This window comes from Symsagittifera roscoffensis, chromosome 4 (assembly GCF_963678635.1).
Source record: "Symsagittifera roscoffensis chromosome 4, txSymRosc1.1, whole genome shotgun sequence".
In the NCBI taxonomy this organism is placed as follows: Eukaryota; Metazoa; Xenacoelomorpha; order Acoela; family Convolutidae; genus Symsagittifera; species Symsagittifera roscoffensis.
The window spans coordinates 31,301,910-31,321,135 of record NC_087065.1 but is presented as its reverse complement, the minus strand read 5'-3'; the positions used below and the strand labels follow the sequence as shown (position 1 = coordinate 31,321,135).

General features: G+C 33.9%; 1 protein-coding gene across 1 annotated transcript; it reads right to left on the bottom strand.

The window, feature by feature from the left end:
- Positions 1 to 1,766: 1,766 nt before the first annotated feature.
- LOC134844654 (ribonuclease H1-like) lies at positions 1,767 to 3,846 on the bottom strand. The gene has a single exon (XM_063861452.1). It carries the CDS (start codon positions 2,732 to 2,734, stop codon positions 1,784 to 1,786), a length of 951 nt encoding a protein of 316 aa, XP_063717522.1. The 5' UTR covers positions 2,735 to 3,846; the 3' UTR covers positions 1,767 to 1,783.
- Between the last annotated feature and the right edge of the window lie 15,380 nt (positions 3,847 to 19,226).

Here is a 19,226-nt window from a genome sequence, read left to right as displayed (position 1 = left end):
AAGCCTTGATGATCTGGTTTTAAAATTAAGTGAATTTAAGTTTTAATAAAATTTTAAATGTGTGTAAAGGAAAGATTTAGTGTTTTGATGATATTAGTGGGTTTATGATTGCTGTTATGTTTTAGGTGATGGAGCTGGAATCAACAGGATGATTTATGATTACTAACCATTTATTGTCATGCTACTAATTTTTATTTTTTATTTTTCAATAAATATTTTTCAAACATATTTTGTATATTACTGCAGAGTTTTAGGAGAACGATCTTAGATCTTTTTATCAATCGTTATTGTATATTAATAAATTTGTTTAGCGCCTGAAATGATTTTGAAGAGTAACTTCAAGGTTTTATGTTTGCAAATGGAAATCTAAATTCATTGCAAGTAGTATTCTAAATATAAAAGTTTGTTCTGGCTTTTGCCGAACTATCATATAACTATACGGCAAGTTTCTACTTTGTCGTATGTCGTCTTTGGTTCGAGGTCTTCTTCCAATTCCGGGTAGTTCTGTTATGGTTCGGAATATTGGCTCTGATCTATTGAGTCGTAGAGACATTTCGATTAAATTATTGTCGTATAACATTTTGTAAATGTTTTTGTCTAATTTCTAATCTATTTTGGTTAATTCTAATCTATTAAGGTCTTGTTCGAGACTTATGGTCGCACCAGATGAGTTAGGACCGAAGTGTAACTCATAGAGTAATTTCGGATAGGGTACACCGTCTGCTCGTCACGCTATCTTATTTTCGGCCGGATAGATTCGTGCAACTTCTTAGTCTAATACCGATCCTAATCTTACTCTTATACTATCTAGTCTCAGGTTGTTTAACTAGTCTCTGCTAGGCTCAATAGATCTAGGGTATACTGGTTTATTGCGGCTGCTGAAGTGCTCGGGAGAGTCCAACTAATTTCTAAGTTAAATTCAAATCTCTCTGGTGCTGAAATTACAAGTAACTTCAGCACTTACAAATAAGTGGGTTGTTAGTTAGATGGATTGTGATTGGTTAATATTAAATACTTTACATTGGTAAAACATTTAATTTATCCAATCATAAAATATAGTTTAGATCAGGTTCCAATACACCAACGTTTTTATTTGGAATATAGGTTGTTATCTAAATATAATTTTATAAATCTTCTCTTATTTCACATATTTAGTGAAGCATATAGAAGCATTCTAAGTATTGGTGCTTTGTTATGATAATTCCCCCTGAGTACGTGAACATCTTTAACTTTGTTGATTAGTATTTATACAAGCGCTAATTGTCATAACTAACGATCGTACTCGGGGTTTGAGAAATTAGACGATAAGCAAATTAGACGGTGGTACTTAAAAGGAAATTAGACGGTTTTGCAAAACTGCAATTGTGAGAAAATAGACGAAAGTGAGAGAAATTAACTTTGTTTGCACACAAATTGCGTTAAAAATAAAATTGTTTGCAGACAACAGTTCAATTTCGGTGGCCAAAAACTTTACAAGTCAATATGCATAATTTATTCAACTCAAAACTCTCCTGTAATATTCCGATTTGACATTTTATGTTCATTTAAACTAACTGTTTTGATAGGTATTGACATTTTATGTTCTTTTTGTGTTTGTGAAACTTGACTCTTAAGAAAAAATTTTGTTGGCCCTTTCCTTTTCATAGCTTTTTCGTCTAAAATGCCAGATCTGTAAAAAATAAATCAGTCTAATTTCTTTTTGTAGTATCAGTCTAATTTGCTTATCGTCTAATTTCCTAGGCCCCATTGTATTCGATATGCATGTATAAGTTTCGTCGCGTTTTTATTTATTCGAATTCATATTAACAGGACAACAAATGTTTTTTGAGTCAATTTTAGTAGAAGCAACTTCATTTGGTTGTTCAGTTGATAGAAAAAGTAGTTGTTCGGCTCCTTCATTGGCTAGCCGATCAGCTATTTCGTTGCCTTCAACTCCCGTGTGTCCAAAAACGTGTACAAACTTGGCGTCTATCGAGGATATTGCCAGATCAAGTTGCATCCACAAGTCCTTGTTCAACACGTCGCTTTTATTCACGGTCTGCCATCCATTTCGCTTCCATTTCGCGATCCAATTACTTATGCCATTGATGACGTACATGCTATCCGTGTACAAACATAATTTGTCCAAGCAATTTTCCCTCGATACTTTGATAGCTTCAATTGCCGCTTCCAGTTCCGCTCGTTGATTGGTGTATGGTTCTTGTCTCATTGGCGCGCTCAAGTTTAGATGAGAGTTAGCCGGGAAATGAATGCCAATACCAGCTATCCTCTCGCAATTGTGTCGTTTTCTATTACTGCGCCCGCTGCCTCCTACTGGTTTACAGCATCCATCAGTATATACAACAACTCTTTCGGAGACTTCTTTTTCCCGCTGATGTAATAATTGAGCATCAGTTGAGAGCGCTCGACTGATCTTAATAGAAGGAGTTTTCGTCTTCTTGGTGACTTTAGGCCCCGTCCGGTTACTTTGACTATCACGGTTGATTGCATGCAGCGTAGAAGAGCAGCAGCTATCTCGTCCAGCTTTGACCCAGTTCTCAGCTGCACTCAAAGTGGAGAACTTTTTGAGCAGGCTGCTTTTGAAGCCACTCACTTGCTCCTTGGCACCCCCCTCCCCCGCCCAACTCTTGAACACTCCCGTTTTCCTGCCCCGCCTCACTGCGTAGAAAGCTTCTGGAGGCATTCGTTTCCAACACAAAGCCCTACTCACAAGCAGCCCCCCTCCTGTCAGCATAAATCACTTTTTTATCACCAGACAGCAGCAGTACTTCACCTACATGACATATCCAACTTAAAATATTCATTCAACCTTTTTTTTGCTTAATATGGTTAACCCTCAAAGCAATTCGGGTAATGGGAATCACCGACATGTTTTTCTCAAATTGGGCTAGCTTCAGACAAAAAAAAATGAAGAAAAAAAGCCAAAGAACACATATTTGGTTTTTTGTTGTTTTCGTGAAACCATTCGCCGAGACTTTTAATGTAAGAAATGAGTAGGTAAATTGATCTCTTTCTAGTCAAAGAATCAGTAAGTACTAAGTTTTGGGCAATCGAGTAATAGTGATCCCGTGTTCTCCTCTATCACTACTTGGAGCTGAGTTCACAAATGCCAAAGAGTAATTTGCTAGTTGACGAATTTTATCAGAAGATAAGATCCCATATACTTGAACCTGAGCTCAGGAAGTATTTCAATAATATGCACAAGTGAAAAAGTATTAATCTTTGCATTTGTTAGCTGATTCACGTCTGAATAGACAGAAAAAAGATCATTTTTGTATGAATAAGGGAAATACATTAGTTGACTTACAAGCACTTAGGAACTGAAGAAAAACCCAAACAGATGTCGTCTTATACACTGAACAACGATTATTGAACACGGCTTTAGAATATAAATATTAGATAATTTTTGGGTTTTCAACTACGCAGCACTCACTGCCAATTTTGGTGGAGATTTAAGTCTGACTAAAAACAAAACAGATAGTACAAACACTATAACGATGAACAATCCCCCAAAAAAACTAACTTTTAATGATGAACAATCCCCCAAAAATACTAACTTTTGTAGGATTCTAAAATTCAGAAAAACGAAAACAAATTTAAGCGATTACTCTGAATTTGTCAATTTGAAGATTTGATTGGTCTTTTCCCAAGACTATCACTTCCGTTACTTACTCCAAATGAAATTGTTAAAACATTTCTAATCTCAAGTTTCCGCCGCTGAGTTCTGGATAATGCATCTGTCCAGCTACATCTTCTTGTGAATTCAAGTCAAAAACTAGATTACAGTGTCTTTGAAAATCTTCTTTAGGAAGAGCTGGAAAATCTTCGTTGAAATGCTTGCTTTCATTGTTGTAAAATGGGCAACAATGAGCGGTGAAGTCTCTGGTGAAACAATTGCTTTTCCACGCCGAATAATTCTGAGCTTTCTCAAATGAAACTATTGATAGTTGAAAAAAATTCATAAAAGAAAGCGCAACAGCTAAATTTCTGTCCATTGCGACTGCTATTTTTGTTAATAATGCATTATTGAAATTTTTTTTGAATATCCAGTTTTTGACGAAAAGGAATGATAAACGTTCTGGCAATTGATTCCATTGCAACTATTGATGATTACCTTCAGCTACTAAAATTCTTTTAGTAAACAGCAAACGATCAACAATTATTAGACTAACACTTGGATTATAAGAAAACATGTATAAATTAGGTCTGGCTCGATTTACTTTAATTCGAACTTTGATATTTGAAGGTTATTTTTTTGATACAAGAAAAAACAAACCAAGTGCGAGCCTCCCATAGAAAGAGAAGGTTATTCCTGCTCCTCAGTAATTTTTTCTATCAGTGAACGGAATCGTATCAAAATTTCTGGTAATTCTAAAAACGAAAAAAATGGGTCTAATTTGAGCTATTACTTGTTTTATGTGATGCTGTATCTCCTTAACGCAATGCTTTATGTATTTGAAACTATGCGGAAACCTACTGAAACTTCGGAAAAAATTAACACTTACAAACAACAACTACACTTTCACATAAAAAACACTTCCAAAAATCAAAACATTCACAAATCAAAACTAAGATCCAAAGGAGAAATTAAAAAACATGAACTAAATAGAAGAAGTAAAATCCACACACATTTTTGGTTTTTTGTTGTTTTCGTGGAACCATTCGCCGAGACTTTTTTTGTAAGAAATGAGTAAGTAAATTGATCTCTTTCTAGTCAAAGAATCAGTAAGTACTAAGTTTTGGACAATCGAGTAATCATGATCCAGTGTTCTCCTCTATCACTACTTAGAGCTGAGTTCACAAATGCCAAAGAGTTATTTGGTAGTTGACGAACTTTATCAGACAGATAAGATTCCATATACTTGAACCTGAGCTCAGGAAGTATTTCAAAAATATGCACAAGTGAAAAATTAATAATCTTTGCATTTGTTAGCTGATTCACGTCGGAGTAGACAGAAAAAGATCATGTTTTGTATAAATAAGTGAAATACATTAGGTGACTTACAAGCATTTAGGAACTGAAGAAAAACCCAAACAGATATCGTCTTATGTACTGGACAAAGATTATTGAACTCGGCGGTAGAACATATAGCTTAGATAATTTTTGGGTTTTCAACTACGCAGCACTCACTGCCAATTTTGGTGGAGATTTAAGTCTGATTTAAAACAAAACAGATAGTACAAACACTATAACGATGGACAATCCCCAAAAAAGACTATTTTTTTAACGATGAACAATCCCCACAAAATACTAGCTTTTGTAGGAACCTACAAATTCAGAAAAACGAAAACAAAAACGAATACAAACTATTCTGAATCTGTAAATTTGAAGATTTGATTGGTCTTTTTTCACGACTATCACTTCGGTTACTTACTCCAAATCAAGTTGTAACAACATTTCTAATCTCAAGTTTCCGCCGCTAAGTTCTGGATAATGCATCTGATCAGCTGCATCTTGTAGTGAAGTCAAGTCGAAAACTAGATTACAGTGTCTTTGAAAATCTTCCTTGGGAAGAGCTGGAAAATCTTCGTTGAAATGCTTGCTTTCATTGTTGTAAAATGGGCGACAATGAGCGGTGAAGTCTCTGATGAAACAATTGCTTTTCCACGCCGAATAATTCTTAGCTCTCTCAAATGAAGCTATTGAATGCTGAAAAAAAATTCACAAAAAGAAAGCGCAACGGCTGAATTTGTATCCATTGCGACTGCTATTCTTGTTATTACATCATTATTGAAGTTTTCTGGACAAAGATTATTGAACACGGCTTTGAAACATAAATATTAAAAAACTTTTGGGTTTTCAATTACGCAGTATTCACTGCCAACTTTTGGTGGAGATTTAAGTCTGATTTAAATTAAAACAGATAGTACAAACACTATGACGATTAAAATCCCAAAAAAACTAACTTTTGTAGGAACCTACAAAATCAGAAAAATGAAAACAAATTTAAGCGATTATTCTGAAATGGTCAATTTGAAGATTTGATTGGTATTTTCTCAGAACTATCACTTCCGTTACTTACTCCAAATGAATTTGTAACATTTCTAATCTTAAGTTTTTGCCGCTAAGTTCTGGATGATGCATCTGTTCAGCTGTATCTTGTGAGGCAGTCAAGGCAAAAAGTAGATTACAGTGTCTTTGAAAATCTTCAAAAGGAAGAACTGGAAAACCTTCGTTGAAATGCTTGCTTTCAATGTTGCAAAATGGGCAACAATGAGCGGTGAAGTCTCTGATGAAACAATTGCTTTTCCACGCCGAATAATTCTGAGCTCTCTCAAATGAAAGTATTGATAAATGAAAAAAAATATTTCACGAAAAGAAAGCACAACAGCTGAATTTGTATCCATTGCGACTGCTATTCTTGTTATTACACCATTATTGAAAATTTTTCTGGACAAAGATTATTGAACACGGCTTTAGAATATAAATATTAGAAAACTTTTGGGTTTTGAATTACGCAGCATTCACTGCCAACTTTTGGTGGAGATTTAAGTCTGATTTAAATTAAAACAGATAGTACAAACACTATGACGATTAAAATCCCAAAAAAACTAACTTTTGTAGGAACCTACAAAATCAGAAAAATGAAAACAAATTTAAGCGATTATTCTGAAATGGTCAATTTGAAGATTTGATTGGTATTTTCTCAGAACTATCACTTCCGTTACTTACTCCAAATGAATTTGTAACATTTCTAATCTTAAGTTTTTGCCGCTAAGTTCTGGATGATGCATCTGTTCAGCTGTATCTTGTGAGGCAGTCAAGGCAAAAAGTAGATTACAGTGTCTTTGAAAATCTTCAAAAGGAAGAACTGGAAAACCTTCGTTGAAATGCTTGCTTTCAATGTTGCAAAATGGGCAACAATGAGCGGTGAAGTCTCTGATGAAACAATTGCTTTTCCACGCCGAATAATTCTGAGCTCTCTCAAATGAAAGTATTGATAAATGAAAAAAAAATATTTCACGAAAAGAAAGCACAACAGCTGAATTTGTATCCATTGCGACTGCTATTCTTGTTATTACACCATTATTGAAAATTTTTCTGGACAAAGATTATTGAACACGGCTTTAGAATATAAATATTAGAAAACTTTTGGGTTTTGAATTACGCAGCATTCACTGCCAACTTTTGGTGGAGATTTCAGTCTGATTTAAATTAAAACAGATAGTACAAACACTATGACGATTAAAATCCCAAAAAAACTAACTTTTGTAGGAACCTACAAAATCAGAAAAACGAAAACAAATTTAAGCGATTATTCTGAAATGGTCATTTTGAAGATTTGATTGGTATTTTCTCAGAACTTTCACTTCCGTTACTTACTCCAAATGAATTTGTAACATTTATAATCTTAAGTTTTCGCCGCTAAGTTCTGGATGATGCATCTGTTCAGCTGTATCTTGTGAGGCAGTCAAGGCAAAAAGTAGATTACAGTGTCTTTGAAAATCTTCAAAAGGAAGAATTGGAAAATCTTCGTTGAAATGCTTGCTTTCAATGTTGCAAAATGGGCAACAATGAGCGGTGAAGTCTCTGATGAAACAATTGCTTTTCCATGCCGAATAATTCTGAGCTTTCTCAAATGAAACTATTGATAGTTGAAAAAAATATTTCAACAAAAGAAAGCGCAACAGCTGAATTTGTGTCCATTGCGACTGCTATTTTTGTTAATAATGCATTATTGAAATTTTTTTTTGAATATCCAGTTTTTGACGAAAAGGAATGATAAATGTTCTGGCAATTGATTCCATTGCAACTATTGATGATTAACTTCAGCTACTAAAAATCTTTTAGTAAACAGCAAACGATCAACAATTATAAGTCTAACACTTGGATTATAAGAAAACATGTATAAATTAGGTCTGGCTCGATTTACTTTAATTCGAACTTTGATATTTGAAGGTTATTTTTTTGATACAAGAAAAAACAAACCAAGTGCGAGCCTCCCATAGAAAGAGAAGGTTATTCCTGCTCTTCAGTAATTTTTTCTATCAGTGAACGCAATCGTATCAAAACTTCTGGTAATTCTAAAAACGAAAAAAATGGGTCTAATTTGAGCTATTACTTGTTTTATATGATGCTGTATCTCCTTAACGCAATGCTTTATGTATTTGAAACTATGCGGAAACCTACTGAAACTTCGAAAAAAATTAACACAAACAAACAATAACTACACTTTCACACAAAAAACACTTCCAAAAATCAAAACATTCACAAAATCAAAAATAAGATCCAAGGGAGAAATTAAAAAACATGAACTAAATAGAAGAAGTAAAATCCACACACATTTTTGGTTTTTTGTTGTTTTCGTGGAACCATTCGCCGAGACCTTTTTGTAAGAAATGAGTAAGTAAATTGATCTCTTTCTAGTCAAAGAATCAGTAAGTACTAAGTTTTGGGCAATCGAGTAATCATGATCCAGTGTTCTCCTCAATCACTACTTGGAGCTGGAGCTGAGTTCACAAATGCCAAAGAGTAATTTGGTAGTTGACGAACTTTATCAGACAGATAAAATTCCATATACTTGAACCTGAGCTCAGGAAGTATTTCAATAATATGCACAAGTGAAAAATTAATAATCTTTGAATTTGTTAGCTGATTCACGTCGGAGTAGACAGAAAAAGATCATGTTTTGTATAAATAAGTGAAATACATTAGTTGACTTACAAGCATTAAGGAACTGAAGAAAAACCCAAACAGATATCGTCTTATGTACTGGACAAAGATTATTGAACACGGCGGTAGAATATATATCTTAGATAATTTTTGGGTTTTCAACTACGCAGCACTCACTGCCAATTTTGGTGGAGATTTAAGTCTGATTAAAAACAAAACAGATAGTACAAACACTATAACGATGGACAATCCCCAAAAAAGACTATTTTTTAACGATGAACAATCCCCACAAAAAACTAGCTTTTGTAGGAACCTACAAAATCAGAAAAACGAAAACAAAATTAGCGCCTATTCCGAATTTGTAAATTTGAAGATTTGATTGGTCTTTTTTCACGACTATCACATCGGTTACTTACCTCAAATCAAGTTGTAACAACATTTCTAATCTCAAGTTTCCGCCGCTAAGTTCTGGATAATGAAGTCGAAAACTAGATTACAGTGTCCTTGAAAATCTTCCTTAGGAAGAGCTGGAAAATCTTCGTTGAAATGCTTGCTTTCATTGTTGTAAAATGGGCGACAATGAGCGGTGAAGTCTCTGATGAAACAATTGCTTTTCCACGCCGAATAATTCTTAGCTCTCTCAAATGAAACTATTGAATGCTGGAAAAAAAATTCACAAGAAAGCGCAACGGCTGAATTTGTATCCATTGCGACTGCTATTCTTGTTATTACACCATTATTGAAAAGTTTTCTGGACAAAGATTATTGAACACGGCTTTAGAATATAAATATTAGAAAACTTTTGGGTTTTGAATTACGCAGTATTCACTGCCAACTTTTGGTGGAGATTTAAGTCTGATTTAAATTAAAACAGATAGTACAAACACTATGACGATTAACAATCCCAAAAAAACTAACTTTTGTAGGAACCTACAAAATTAGAAAAAAGAAAACAAATTTAAGCGATTATTCTGAAATGGTCATTTTGAAGATTTGATTGGTATTTTCTCAGAACTATCGCTTCCGTTACTTACTCCAAATGAATTTGTAACATTTCTAATCTTAAATTTTCGACGCTAAGTTCTGGATGATGCATCTGATCAGCTGTATCTTGTGAGGCAGTCAAGGCAAAAAAGAGATTACAGTGTCTTTGATAATCTTCAAAAGGAAGAACTGGAAAATCTTCGTTGAAATGCTTGCTTTCATTGTTGTAAATAGAACGACAATGAGCTGTGGAAGTCTCTGATGAAACAATTTCTCTTCCACACCAAATAATTCTGAGCTCTCTCAAAAAAAAGTATTGATACTTGAAAAAAAGAAAGCCCAACAGCTGAATTCGTATCCATTGCGAGTGCTATTTTTTTGGAAGTGAGCGGAATACAAAAGAATAACGGAGTTTCTACATCACCGAATATAATATTTTCATTAAAATTATCAACTATATATCATCAACGAGTGTTTTCTCATGATCTGGTAAGAACACTGAAGAACACTGAAGTAAGAACACTGAAGGCCCTTTTCCACTTACTGTAACTCCTGTCTGATTTTGCTCTAAATCCCAACCAAACATACGACTCGAGTCATCACTTTGAATAATTAACACATTCATCCTCAGTTAAGTGAACGGCTGTCTTTTGTGGAACTTTATAATCCTGATACATGAATTAGAGTATTCAATACCTTGTGCAACTAGACATTCTCGAATTTTGTTGCTCATGGCCACAACTATATCACCCATATTTGGGTACAATCTCGGTTCAACACACATCGCTTCATCTTCCTTTTTGTCTCCGGAACTTTGTCTGCAATCCAAAAAATCAAAAATTGCTTTTCCACGCCGAAAAATTCTGAGCTCTATCAAATGAAACTATTGTTAGTTGAAAATAAAATTCATCAAAAAGAAAGCGCAACCGCTGAATTTGTATCCATTGCGACTGCTATTCTTGTTATTGAAGCATTATTGAAAATTTTTCTTGAATATCCAGTTTTTGACGAAAAGGAATGATAAATGTTCTGGCAATTGATTCCATTGCAACTATTGATGATTACCTTCAGCTACTAAAAATCTTTTAGTAAACAGCAAACGATCAACAATTATTAGACTAACACTTGGATTATAAGAAAACACGTATAAATTAGGTCTGGCTCGATTTACTTTAATTCGAACTTTGATATTTGAAGGTTTTTTTTTTCTGTACCAGAAAAAACAAATCAAGTACGAGCCTCCCATAGAGTGAGAAGGTTATTCCTGCTCCTCAATAATTTTCTCTATCAGTGAACGGAATCGTATCAAATTTTTTGGTAATTCTAAAAACAAAAAAAAAATTGGTCTAAATTGAGCTATTACTTGTTTTTATATGATGCTCTATTTCCTTAACGCAATGCTTTATACATTTGAAACTATCTATGCGGAAATCTACTGAAACTTCGGTAAAATTAACACTTACAATTAATAACTACACTTTTACATAAAAAATACTTCAAAAATCAAAACATGCACAAAATCAAAAATAAGTTCCTAGGGAGGAATTAAAAAACATGAACGAAATAAAAAAAGTAAAAATCCACTCACATTTTTGGGTTTTTGTTGTTTTCGTGAAACCATTCGCCGAGACTTTTTTTGTAAGAAATGAGTAAATAAATTGATCTCTTTCTTGTCAAAGAATCAGGAAGGACTAAGTTTTGGGCAATCGAGTAATCGCGATCCAGTGTTTTCCTCTATCACTACTTGGAGCTGAGTTCACAAACGCCAAAGAGTAATTTGCTAGTTGGCGAATTTAATCAGAGAGATAAGATCCCATATACTTGAACCTGAGCTCAGGAAGTACTTCAATAATATGCACAAGTGAAAAATTATTAATCTTTGCATTTGTTAGCTGATTCCCGGACTAGACAGAAAAAGATCAATTTTTTGTACAAGTAAGGAAAATACATTAGTTCACTTACAGGCATTCAGGGACTGAAGAAAAACTCAAACAGATGTCGTCTTATGTACTGGACAAAGATTATTGAACACGGCGTTCGAAAATATATCAGATAATTTTTGGGTTTTCAACTACGCAGCACTCACTGCCAATTTTTGGTGGAGATTCAAGTATGATTAAAAACAAAACAGATCGTACAAAGACTATAAGGATGAACAATCCCCAAAAAAACTTACTTTCGTTGGAACCTAAAATTCAGAAAAACGAAAACAAATTTAAGCGATTTATCTGAATTTGCCAATTTGAAGATTTGATTGGTCTTTTCCAAGACTATCACTTCCGTTACTTACTCCAAATGAAATTGTAAAAACATTTCTAATCTCAAGTTTCCGCCGCTAAGTTCTGGATAATGCATCTGTTCAGCTGCATCTTGTAGCGAAGTCAAGTCAAAAACAAGATAAGTGTTTTTGAAAATCTTCCTTAGGAAGAGCTGGAAAATCTTCGTTGAAATGCTTGCATTCATTGTTGTAAAATGGGCGACAATAAGCGGTGAAGTCTCTGATGAAACAATTGCTTTTCCAGGCCGAATAATTCTGAGCTCTCTCAAAAGAAACTATTGATAGCTGAAAAAAAATTTCACGAAAAGAAAGCGCAACAGCTGAATTTGTATCCATTGCGACTGCTATTCTTGTTATTACACCATTATTGAAAACTTTTCTGGACAAAGATTATTGAACACGGCTTTAGAATATAAATATTAAAAAACTTTTGGGTTTTTAACTACGCAGCATTCACTGCCAACTTTTGGTGGAAATTTCAGTCTGATTAAAATTAAAAAAGATGGTACAAACACTACAACAATGAAGAATCTCCAAAAAATACTTACTTTTGTAGGAACCTAAAAATTCAGAAAACTTGAAAAAAAATTAGCAACTATTCCGAATTTGTCGATTTGATTGAACTTCTCCCAAGACTATCACATCCGTTTTTTACTCCAAATGAAATTGTGAAAACATTTCTAATCTCAAATTTTCGCCGCTAAGTTCTGGATGATGCATCCGTTCAGCTGTATCTTGTAAGGAAGTCAAGTCAAAAACAAGATTACAGTGTCTTTGAAAATCTTCCTAAGGAAGAGCTGAAAAATCTTCGTTGAAATGCTTGCTTTCATTGTTGTAAAATGGGCAACAATGAGCGGTGAAGTCTCTGATGAAACAATTGCTTTTCCACGCCGAATAATTCTGAGCTCTCTCAAATGAAACTATTGATATATAAAAAAAATATTTCACGAAAAGAAAGCGCAACAGCTGAATTTGTATCCATTGCGACTGCTATTCTTGTTATTACACCATTATTGAAAATTTTTCTGGACAAAGATTATTGAACACGGCTTTAGAATATAAATATTAGAAAACTTTTGGGTTTTCAACTACGCAGCATTCACTGCCAACTTTTGGTGGAGATTTCAGTCTGATTAAAATTAAAACAGATGGTACAAACACTATAACGATGAAAAATCCCAAAAAAACTGTTGTTTGTAGGAACCTACAAAATCAGAAAACTTTTTACAAAAAATTAGCAACTATTCCGAGTTTGTCGATTTGATTGAACTTCTCCCAAGACTATCACATCCGCTTTTTACTCCAAATGAAATTGTGAAAACATTTCTACTCCCAAAATTTCGCCGCTAAGTTCTGGATGATGCATCCGTTCAGCTGTATCTTGTAAAGAAGTCAAGTCAAAAACAAGATTACAGTGTCTTTGAAAATCTTCCTAAGGAAGAGCTGGAAAATCTTCGTTGAAATGCTTGCTTTCATTGTTGTAAAATGGGCAACAATGAGCGGTGAAGTCTCTGATGAAACAATTGCTTTTCCACGCCGAATAATTCTGAGCTCTCTCAATTGAAACTATTGATAAATGAAAAAAAATATTTCACAAAAAGAAAGCCGAACAGCTGAATTTGTATCCATTGCGACTGCTATTCTTGTTATTACACCATTATTGAAAAATTTTCTGAACAAAGATTATTGAACACGGCTTTAGAATAGAAATATTAGAAAACCTTTTGGGTTTTCAACTACGCAGCAATCACTGCCAACTTTTGGTGGAGATTTCAGTCTGATTAAAATTAAAACAGATGGTACAAACAATACAACGATGAACAATCTCCAAAAAAATACTATTTTTTGTAGGAAACTACAAATTCAGAAAAACGAAAACAAACTTAAGCGATTATTCTGAATTTGCCTATTTGAAGATTTGATTGGTCTTTTCCCAAGACTATCACTTCCGTTACTTACTCCAAATGAAACTGTAAAAACGTTTTTAATCTCAGGTTTCCGCCGCTAAGTTCTGGATAATGCATCTGTTCAGCTGCACCTTGTAGTGAAGTCAAGTCATAAACAAGATAACAATGTCTTTGAAAATCTTCCTGAGGAAGAGCTGGAAAATCTTCGTTGAAATGCTTGCTTTCAATGTTGCAAAATGGGCAACAATGAGCGGTGAAGTCTCTGATGAAACAATTGCTTTTCCACGCCGAATAATTCTGAGCTCTCTCAAATGAAACTATTGATAAAGAAAAAAAATATATTTCAGGAAAAGAAAGCACAACAGCTGAATTTGTATCCATTGCGACTGCTATTCTTGTTATTACACCATTATTGAAAATTTTTCTGGACAAAGATTATTGAACACGGCTTTAGAATATAAATATTAGAAAACTTTTGGGTTTTCAAGTACGCAGCATTCACTGCCAACTTTTGGTGGAAATTTCAGTCTGATTAAAATTAAAACAGATGGTACAAACACTATAACGATGAAAAATCCCAAAAAACTGTTGTTTGTAGGAACCTACAAAGTCCGAAAACTTAAAAAAAATTAGCAACTATTCCGAATTGTCGATTTGATTGAACTTCTCCCAAGACTATCACATCCGTTTTTCACTCCAAATGAAATTGTGAAAACATTTCTAATCTCAAATTTTTGCCGCTAAGTTCTGGATGATGCATCCGTTCAGCTGTATCTTGTAAGGAAGTCAAATCAAAAACAAGATTACAGTGTCTTTGAAAATCTTCCTAAGGAAGAGCTGGAAAATCTTCGTTGAAATACTTGCTTTCATTGTTGTAAAATGGACAACAATGAGCGGTGAAGTCTCTGATGAAACAATTGCGATTCCACGCCGAATAATTCTGATCTCTCTCAAATGAAACTATTGAAATATGAAAAAAAATATTTCACGAAAAGAAAACGCAACAGCTGAATTTGTATCCATTGCGACTGCTATTCTTGTTATTACACCATTATTGATAATTTTTCTGGACAAAGATTATTGAACACGGCTTTAGAATATGAATATTAGAAAACTTTTGGGTTTTCAAGTACGCAGCATTCACTGCCAACTTTTGGTGGAAATTTCAGTCTGATTAAAATTAAAACAGATGGTACAAACACTATAACGATGAAAAATCCCAAAAAACTGTTGTTTGTAGGAACCTACAAAGTCCGAAAACTTATAAAAGTTAGCAACTATTCCGAATTGTCGATTTGATTGAACTTCTCCCAAGACTATCACATCCGTTTTTCACTCCAAATGAAATTGTGAAAACATTTCTAATCTCAAATTTTTGCCGCTAAGTTCTGGATGATGCATCCGTTCAGCTGTATCTTGTAAGGAAGTCAAATCAAAAACAAGATTACAGTGTCTTTGAAAATCTTCCTAAGGAAGAGCTGGAAAATCTTCGTTGAAATACTTGCTTTCATTGTTGTAAAATGGACAACAATGAGCGGTGAAGTCTCTGATGAAACAATTGCGATTCCACGCCGAATAATTCTGATCTCTCTCAAATGAAACTATTGAAATATGAAAAAAAATATTTCACGAAAAGAAAACGCAACAGCTGAATTTGTATCCATTGCGACTGCTATTCTTGTTATTACACCATTATTGATAATTTTTCTGGACAAAGATTATTGAACACGGCTTTAGAATATAAATATTAGAAAACTTTTGGGTTTTCAACTACGCAGCATTCACTGCCAACTTTTGGTGGAAATTTCAGTCTGATTAAAATTAAAACAGATGGTACAAACACTATAACGATGAAAAATCCCAAAAAACTGTTGTTTGTAGGAACCTACAAAGTCCGAAAACTTAAAAAAAAATTAGCAACTATTCCGAATTTGTCGATTTGATTGAACTTCTCCCAAGACTATCACATCCGTTTTTCACTCCAAATGAAATTGTGAAAACATTTCTAATCTCAAAGTTTGCCGCTAAGTTCTGGATGATGCATCCGTTCAGCTGTATCTTGTAAGTAAGTCAAATCAAAAACAAGATTACAGTGTCTTTGAAAATCTTCCTAAGGAAGAGCTGGAAAATCTTCGTTGAAATGCTTGCTTTCATTGTTGTAAAATGGACAACAATGAGCGGTGAAGTCTCTGATGAAACAATTGCGTTTCCACGCCGAATAATTCTGATCTCTCTCAAATGAAACTATTGATATATGAAAAAAAAAATTTCACGAAAAGAAAACGCAACAGCTGAATTTGTATCCATTGCGACTGCTATTCTTGTTATTACACCATTATTGAAAACTTTTCTGGACAAAGATTATTGAACACGGCATTAGAATATAAATATTAGAAAACTTTTGGGTTTTTAACTACGCAGCATTCACTGCCAACTTTTGGTGGAAATTTCAGTCTGATTAAAATTAAAACAGATGGTACAAACACTATAACGATGAAAAAACCCAAAAAACTGTTGTTTGTAGGACCCTACAAAGTCCGAAAACTTAAAAAAAATTAGCAACTATTCCGAATTTAACGATTTGATTGAACTTCTCCCAAGACTATCACATCCGTTTTTCACTCCAAATGAAATTGTGAAAACATTTCTAATCTCAAATTTTTGCCGCTAAGTTCTGGATGATGCATCCGTTCAGCTGTATCTTGTAAGGAAGTCAAATCAAAAACAAGATTACAGTGTCTTTGAAAATCTTCCTAAGGAAGAGCTGGAAAATCTTCGTTGAAATGCTTGCTTTCATTGTTGTAAAATGGACAACAATGAGCGGTGAAGTCTCTGATGAAACAATTGCGTTTCCACGCCGAATAATTCTGATCTCTCTCAAATGAAACTATTGATATATGAAAAAAAATATTTCACGAAAAGAAAACGCAACAGCTGAATTTGTATCCATTGCGACTGCTATTCTTGTTATTACACCATTATTGAAAACTTTTCTGGACAAAGATTATTGAACACGGCTTTAGAATATAAATATTAGAAAACTTTTGGGTTTTCAACTACGCAGCATTCACTGCCAACTTTTGGTGGAAACTTCAGTCTGATTAAAATTAAAACAGATGGTACAAACACTATAACGATGAAAAATCCCAAAAAACTGTTGTTTGTAGGAACCTACAAAGTCCAAAAACTTAAAAAAAAATTAGCAACTATTCCGAATTTGTCGATTTGATTGAACTTCTCCCAAGACTATCACATCCGTTTTTCACTCCAAATGAAATTGTGAAAACATTTCTAATCTCAAATTTTGCCGCTAAGTTCTGGATGATGCATCCGTTCAGCTGTATCTTGTAAGGAAGTCAAATCAAAAACAAGATTACAGTGTCTTTGAAAATCTTCCTAAGGAAGAGCTGGAAAATCTTCGTTGAAATGCTTGCTTTCATTGTTGTAAAATGGACAACAATGAGCGGTGAAGTCTCTGATGAAACAATTGCGTTTCCACGCCGAATAATTCTGATCTCTCTCAAATGAAACTATTGATATATGAAAAAAAATATTTCACGAAAAGAAAACGCAACAGCTGAATTTGTATCCATTGCGACTGCTATTCTTGTTATTACACCATTATTGAAAACTTTTCTGGACAAAGATTATTGAACACGGCATTAGAATATAAATATTAGAAAACTTTTGGGTTTTTAACTACGCAGCATTCACTGCCAACTTTTGGTGGAAATTTCAGTCTGATTAAAATTAAAACAGATGGTACAAACACTATAACGATGAAAAATCCCAAAAAACTGTTGTTTGTAGGACCCTACAAAGTCCGAAAACTTAAAAAAAAATAGCAACTATTCCGAATTTGTCGATTTGATTGAACTTCTCCCAAGACTATCACATCCGTTTTTCACTCCAAATGAAATTGTGAAAACATTTCTAATCTCAAATTTTTGCCGCTAAGTTCTGGATGATGCATCCGTTCAGCTGTATCTTGTAAGGAAGTCAAATCAAAAACAAGATTACAGTGTCTTTGAAAATCTTCCTAAAGAAGAGCTGGAAAATCTTCGTTGAAATGCTTGCTTTCAATGTTGCAAAATGGGCAACAATGAGCGGTGAAGTCTCTAATGAAACAATTGCTTTTCCACGCCGAATAATTCTGAGCTCTCAAATGAAACTATTGATAAATGAAAAAAATATTTCACGAAAAGAAAGCACAACAGCTGAAATTGTATCCATTGCGACTGCTATTCTTGTTATTACACCATTATTGAAAATTTTCTGGACAAAGATTATTGAACACGGCTTTAGAATATAAATAATAGAAAACTTTTGGGTTTTCAACTACGCAGCATTCACTGCCAACGTTTGGTGGAAATTTCAGTCTGACTAAAATTAAAACAGATGGTACAAACACTATAACGATGAAAAATCCCAAAAAACTGTTGTTTGTAGGAACCTACAAAGTCCGAAAACTTAAAAAAAAATAAGCAACTATTCCGAATTTGTCGATTTGATTGAACTTCTCCCAAGACTATCACATCCGTTTTTCACTCCAAATGAAATTGTGAAAACATTTCTAATCTCAAATTTTTGCCGCTAAGTTCTGGATGATGCATCCGTTCAGCTGTATCTTGTAAGGAAGTCAAATCAAAAACAAGATTAGTGTCTTTGAAAATCTTCCTAAGGAAGAGCTGGAAAATCTTCGTTGAAATGCTTGCTTTCAATGTTGCAAAATAGGCAACAATGAGCGGTGAAGTCTCTGATGAAACAATTGCGTTTCCACGCCGAATAATTCTGAGCTCTCTCAAATGAAACTATTGATAAATGAAAAAAAGTATTTCACGAAAAGAAAACGCAACAGCTGAATTTGTATCCATTGCGACTGCTATTCTTGTTATTACACCATTATTGAAAATTTTTCTGGACAAAGATTATTGAACACGGCTTTAGAATATAAATATTAGAAAACTTTTGGGTTTTCAACTACGCAGCATTCACTGCCAACTTTTGGTGGAGATTTCAGTCTGATTAAAACTAAAACAGATGGTACAAACACTATAACGATGAAAAACCCCAAAAAATTGTTGTTTGTAGGAACCTACAAAATCAGAAAACTTTTTTAAAAAAATTAGCAACAATTCCGAATTTGTCGATTTGATTGAACTTCTCCCAAGACTATCACATCCGTTTTTTACTCCGAATGAAACTGTGAAAACATTTCTAATCTCAAGTTTTCGCCGCTATGTTCTGGATGATGCATTCGTTCAGCTGTATCTTGTAAGGAAGTCAAGTCAAAAACAAGATTACAGTGTCTTTGAAAATCTTCCTAAGGAAGAGCTGGAAAATCTTCGCTGAAATGCTTGCTTTCATTGTTGTAAAATGGGCAACAATGAGCGGTGAAGTCTCTGATGAAACAATTGCTTTTCCACGCCGAATAATTCTGAGC